This window comes from Elephantulus edwardii, unplaced genomic scaffold (assembly GCF_000299155.1).
Source record: "Elephantulus edwardii isolate Elephantulus edwardi_28Jun2011 unplaced genomic scaffold, EleEdw1.0 scaffold00028, whole genome shotgun sequence".
In the NCBI taxonomy this organism is placed as follows: Eukaryota; Metazoa; Chordata; class Mammalia; order Macroscelidea; family Macroscelididae; genus Elephantulus; species Elephantulus edwardii.
The window spans coordinates 7265859-7272436 of NW_006399778.1; the positions used below are offsets into that span (position 1 = coordinate 7265859).

At 47.4% G+C, this 6578-nt stretch overlaps 1 protein-coding gene across 1 annotated transcript; it reads left to right on the plus strand.

Annotated features, from left to right (window-relative positions):
• The first annotated feature begins 417 nt into the window (after nt 1-417).
• ID3 (inhibitor of DNA binding 3, dominant negative helix-loop-helix protein) lies at nt 418-1968 on the plus strand. Its single transcript, XM_006883529.1, has 3 exons — nt 418-742; nt 868-950; nt 1481-1968. Exons 1-2 carry the CDS (start codon nt 443-445, stop codon nt 925-927), a joined length of 360 nt encoding a protein of 119 aa, XP_006883591.1. The 5' UTR covers nt 418-442; the 3' UTR covers nt 928-950; nt 1481-1968.
• Nucleotides 1969-6578: the final 4610 nt, after the last annotated feature.

The following is a 6578-nucleotide window of genomic DNA, read 5'->3' on the forward strand; positions in this document are numbered from 1 at the left end:
CAGGGATTTATGACCTTGAGGAACTGTGGGTTCGAACCAGTACTGGGGCTAAGGGTGGACTGGCAGGGGGTAAAGGGAGCTCAAAGATCTGGGGCGCTGCCAGGAAAAGGCAAATTCTTAAAGTTAATGGTTTTGAGGGATTTTTTAAATCCTTCCTAGTGAAGAGGCCCGCCTCTCCCCAGTATCAGCGCTTCCTCATTCTTTGAATCCGCGGTATTCTGCTTTAGACCAGCCGGAGGAAGCCTGTTTGCAATTTAACCGCCTTGTGAACGCCCTGGGCTGGCGGAGGCGGGACCAGGGCGGTATTTTTGCATAAAGGGGTGTGCCGTCCAGGAGGGCTCTATAAAAACCGGTGGCAGGGGGCGTGAGCGCACTGCAGGCTGCTCTAGGTTGTCTTTTTGCTCCTCCAACCCTTCGGGTACCCACATCCTCTCGCTCCAACATGAAGGCGCTGAGCCCGGTGCGCGGCTGCTGCGAGGCGGTGTGCTGCCTGTCGGAGCGCAGCCTGGCCATCGCGCGGGGTCGCGGCAAGGGCCCGGCGGCCGAGGAGCCCCTGAGCCTGTTGGACGACATGAACCACTGCTACTCACGTCTCCGGGAACTGGTACCCGGAGTCCCGCGAGGCACCCAGCTTAGCCAGGTGGAAATCCTGCAGCGTGTCATCGACTACATTCTCGATCTGCAGGTGGTCCTGTCCGAGCCGGCACCCGGACCCCCTGACGGCCCACATCTCGCCCTCCAGGTGCGCGTGGTCGGCCTTAGGGACCCGGGGAGGAGGGGGACTGATGACCGATGCCGGGATGCCGCGGAATTCCCAGAAATCTCAAATGTCATGCGTAACTTTGTGCTTTCCCCCTCCTCCTCCAGACAGCCGAGCTCACTCCAGAACTTGTGATCTCCAACGACAAGAGGAGCTTTTGCCACTGACCCGGCCGTCCTGGCGCCTCCAGGTGTGTATGATGTCCTCCTTCTGGGCTGCCGGCGGGGAGGGGTCATTCAATCAAGCCTTCGAGCTGGCAGAACTTTCTAAGGGATTATCACCCCCTCTTAGTTTAGGGAGACTGAGGCAAGAGAAAAGTAAACCATTTATCTGCGGTCGTATTAAACGAATCGTAAAATGTACTTCAATTTAATGCACATTTCAACACCCCCAGTGTGCATATTCCCCAATAGCAAAAATAGGGCTGGAGAAAATAAATTGGGATCCCAATATGCAAGATAGCTTTTCTGTCTACACTCGTGAAGGGAGCTGTGGGGCTGTCTTTCTAGGCCCCCTCCCAAGCAGGGTCAATTGGTGGGGGGTAGGCTCCGCCTGTGGTCCTTTGGCGCCAACTGGGTGGGGACAGCGTGGGGCGCAGAGTTATCAGCTGGAGGTAGAGAGCGAGTTTCCTCCCTGGCGCCGGCCAGTCTGCGGACTGCCCCCGCCTCGGCGCGCTAGGCGGAAACTGACGGCTCCCTGGTCTTCCCTGCCCCCGCCCAGAACGCAGGTGCTGGCGCCCGTTCCGCCTGGGACCCGGGACCCTCTCCGGCCGGAAGCGAGGGCATGGATGGGCCCCAACCTCGCCCTGCCCACTTGACTCCCCCAAACGCCTGCCTTGAGGCTGGATCTGGCGCCCGGGAGCGAAGGACTGTGAACTTGGGTGGCCTGAAGAGCCCGAGCGAGCTCTGGGCACCAGCTGGGCAACGTCACTCTGTCCCCACCCCCAAGTTTAAAGACTGTCTTTTCAGAGTATGGAGGTGTGGGGTGGGGGGGAGTGGCTGCTCTCCAAACTCTGCCAAGGCTGTGGTAGAGCTGGTCTTCTGGTTTCCTTGGAGAGAGGCTCTGTTGCCCTGATTATGAACTCTATAATAGAGTATATAGCTTTTGTACCAGTATTACAGGAAGGTGGCTTTCTGTAACCATGCGATGTATATTAAACTTTTTATAAAAGTTAACATTTTGTATAATAAACTGTTTTTAAACATTTGTGTTTATATAATCTGACTGGACACCCTGTTCCCCCATTTCTTGAGTATTAAAGCCCTTTCTCACACAGGCTGATTTTTGGAAAAGAACGTGTTCTTCCTGGGCCTTTATTCTCCTCAGAAGGAGATGGGAAAATGCCCAGCTTGAGGCTGCTGCTGGGGCGGGGGATGGGAAGGGCACTGTATGCGTTTGTTCATGGTGGGATGCAAAGAAGGTGGGGTGGCCCTGCTTCATTTTAAAGAAGGGAAGTAAATGCCACAAGCTTGCCCAGCAAATGGGGGGCCCAGTCTAGAGCCTAAATTGCCTGATTTCTATTCTCATGTCCCTTGAGAGCTGTTGGGCTACACCAGCAGGTGGCTGTTTCCTTTGATATCATCAGTGATTCACGATGACTTTCTAGCAGGGAAGGTGAGAAGTGTGGAAATGCCAGTTGTCTCAGTGCCCAGACAAGAGTGGTGGTTGGTAGACCCATTTCAGAGATGAAAAATACTGATCACCGGCTGATATGTTTTCATCATCTCTTCTTGGTTTGGCTTCCCTTCTGGGCTTCTATTGTTAGAACAGAAGAACCTGGAACTCCATTCAATCACTAGTAGTTGAAAATACTAACTATAGTCTAACACTGACTGGGCAGGCATTTGTAGATTTTTACCCCTGGGCCAGGACTTGAAGAGGCCCCATTGCTCTCATTCTAATCTTTACCACCTCCATCTAGAGCATGTAACATAACCATCTTTATTTAAAAAATGGGGAAACTGGGGCTTTCTGGGTTAGACGATTGCACAGACTCTTAAGAGGCAGAAATGGAATTTGAATCTTAACTCTGGCAACCAGCATAGTCATGGAGGGGAGCAGGGTTGGAACTGACCTCTGTGGGGCAAAGGGCAGAATTCCAATCTGTGCCATCCCTTGCTGCCCCCCACCTGGTGACTCCCCAGGTGGGCTCCATCAGACGCCTGGTCTCACTGGATTCCTGTTTATGATATGATCTCATCTGTATGTTGGCCTCTGGCAGGAGTTACAGCTCTATTTCATAATAAACAGGTCACATCATCACCCTTCACACCTCAACCCTGTTGAGCTTTCTGGGGTAAGAGGGGGCAACTTATGTGTTTGCCAACTAAACACCCCCTCCCCCAGCAGTTCTTAACCTGTCTGAGGTACTGGTCTCCTTTGACGATGTGATGATGGAAGACAGGAACACTTCAGAAAACAAAAGAACAAAACTTTGCAAAGGAGACTAGCATACCTTCAGGTCTGCTTACAGGGTAACCTTCAGGCCTCAGTTAAGGAACCTTTTGCCTCAAAACTTGAGTCCCAGACTGGTTCCAGTTTGAACTAGCTATGCTGTGCCAATTCTGGAGTCTGCCTCTAAAGGTGTGAACTCCATTTGCCTACAAGGTGTATAACAACTGGCTAGGGAGCACTCCTCTTAAGCCTCAGTTTCTGAATCTGTAAAAGGGAGCTGATCCTGAGCAAGCTCTCAAGAGTGATGAGTTCCACATCACAACTGAGTGCAGCAGAGCAAGACATTGAATTCAAGTCTTGAGGTGCCACATCCTATATACTTTCTGCTACAGCATGTTCTCTTATTTCCTCTTGTTCATTCAGAAGTTTCGGCGCAGCAGAAGGCTCAAATGAACCACATCACTCATCCGCCATTTGACCTTGAACAAGCTTCTCCAGGCCTCCCGCTCCTCCCTTGCCCAGCAGCTGGTAGTCCTTGCACCGCTACCTCCCCGGAAGGAGATAATGGTGGGAAAGTTCTTTGAAATGCATCACACACCTACGAGGTATTATTAAGCTAATTCTGAGGAAATTGCCTGTCAGGTCTGCTGGGACTGAGCTGTTCAGGTGGCCAGGACAAAAGCTGAGACTAGCACGCCAATCCATTAGTCATTAGAGAGTGAAAGCAATTTGGCCATAGGTTGGAAAGCTCTCAGAGGGAGGATTCTTGGGTTTTGTTGCTGTTAGCGTGCCTGCTGTGTACCAGCTTCATTTCACCTTAATTTTCCTTAATCCTTCCCCAAAGCCAGCAAGGTGTGTACCATTATTCTGGTGTGACAGCAGAAAACTGCCTTTGAGTCTGACTCATAGTAAACTTCCATCAGGTTTCCAAAGCTGTAAATCCTTACTGCGAAAAGGCTATCCATCTTTTTCCTGAGGAATGAGTAGTAGATTTGGCATTCAACATTTTGGTTGGCAGTGCAACACATAACCAACTACACTATCAAGGCTCCTTAAAGCAGACTTAGTAACTTGATCAAGGTGACATAGCAAAGAATCTCAGCTCTATTCCAGGTCAGCCCTATTCCCTCACTGCTCCCTGTACTTGGCACCTATAGGGTCCCTAGTGGATTTTTTTTAATAAAAGACCTCAGGCCACCTGGGTCTCCCTCTTGGAAAGGCAGTGCCCTCTCTGTGAAAGGTTCATTGTTTGGATTAAAGATAAGGTGCCTAAAGCATCCACCAGGCTTCCTGAATAAGATTCACTATTAAATAAGCAGTTTACTCTTATTACTCCAGGTTAGCCTACCTCAAGGAGAGCTCTGATGGTCTGTAAAGAGTTGTGTTGCTAACCCAAAGGTTAGCCTCTCTGGCAGTTCAATCCCACCTGTCTGAGAAAGAAAGATGATAATCTTCTCTCCAGTGAGTAAGTCTGCATCAGTTTTGAGATTTGGGCATTCGGGTGGCACTATCAATTTGTAAATAAATCAGTTCAGAACAGGCCAAGTAACTAGCCTGTGGTCCAAAGCAGGCCAGCAGGGATTAAAATTCATGCCCTTGATGAATGTAAATTATATCAACTATAGAAATTAATATTAGAGAAGTAGCAGATGTTCTATTACCTACATACTAGGGATGGTGATTTTTTAAAAAAATCACATTGATTAAATTTTGAATTGCACAGCAATTATTGTATTGCTGCCAGTAAATGGTATACCTGTAAAAAAGTTGGTTTGGCAAAAGTATGATAAATGTATTTTACAGTGACAAAAAAAGAAGTAATCTGTTTATGAGAACAGCTGATGGGATTTGCCTCCTCGGTTTGCAGATTTTGGCTTCATGGGTCATCCCAGTTAAATGGCCTCATTGTGTTTCTATTCTACTCCTTCTATTCTATTCATACTCTCTGTATGGTGCCACGGGGTGTCTTAAAGGTTTGCATGCAACCTCTAAGAAACAACAACTGGTCTGTACTTACCTGAAGCAATAGAGAAGAATCAGAAATAGGAGAAAGCTGCAGAATGTATGGTTAATTGACACCTTTACCAGGAAATCAGAAGAACTGGATGGTAGGTACCTGGCTAGAATCACTGACCATTTTGGCCAAAGATTTTACAGGAGAGTCCTGAAAAAAAGATTAAAGTGGGAGGTGGGAGAATGAAGTACAGAATTTCAAACTTTCATTTGACACTAGACTTTCTGGAGCCATGGACAAAAGATGAACCCCTGGAACTATACCTTGACATAATCTTTAAATCTGAAACCAAAAATATCCCCTTAAATTTTCTGAAAATGGAATAGTTTAACTCACCTAGGGGAAAAAAAGTCAGCCTTGAGCATTAAGCTCTTTTAAGGACTATGGACTGAATCAGATTGGTAACAGTAATTCAAAAGATTAGAAAAGAAATTTTTAAATTTTTTTTATTTTATTATTATTTTTGTGTGTCTGTGTACCATCAAATCAGATCTGACTGGTACAGGAGGAGATTGTCCCTCCTTTCCCCGCAGAGCATCTGGTGGATTCGAACCATGGGCCTCTGGGATTGCAGTGCAGCTTCTTGCCACTAGGCCACCAGAGCTCCCCAGAAAGGAAACTTTAAAGGGCAGTCAATTTACATTAATCAACTCAATTTCAGTAACTGTTGAGTTGTAACCTACTCATAGCTGACCTTCCAGCGGGTTTTCTGACGCTGTAAATTTTAAGGGAAGGGATTGCCCATCTTTCTCTGCAGAGCTGTTGATGGATTCTGTCAAAGAGACACCATCACCGCCACAGATACACACGTTAGCGAACTCTCTATGGAGTGGCCTCCAAATTCCTTTAATTTTGTTAATGAGGAAGAATCATTCCGAAAAAGGAGGGTCAGAATAATTGCACAACTTAAATAATGTAAGGGAGCTCTGGTGGCCTAGTGGCAAGAAGCTGTGTTACAAAGGATTGCAAAGGCACCTGGTTTGAAGTCACCAGCTGCTCCCGTGCAATAACAGCTTTTTGATAACCCACGGGAGAATCAGTGTCACTAACTGAAAATGATAAAACAAAATGGTATGTGTTTTGCTGTGCACATTCTCAAATTTTTAAAAATGTTAAATTTTGCAGAAAAAAAATACTCATTTATGCCTAGTACACTTAAAACTGTTTCAAGGAGGACAGTGCTAACTCTGATAGCTGTGGACTACTCAATTCTGTACTCAGACGCTCCCTTCTGAACTGAGGTTGGCATATACTTTGGAGTGAGTGGAGAACGACATCATGCTTGGTAAAATAAGGAGAAAGAGAGAGAGACCTTCAAGGAGATAGACTGACACAATGACTGCATCCTAGCAGTGTTCCAGTCCTGCTGTACAGGGAGGGGGTCGCTATGAGTCGAAATGCACTAGAACA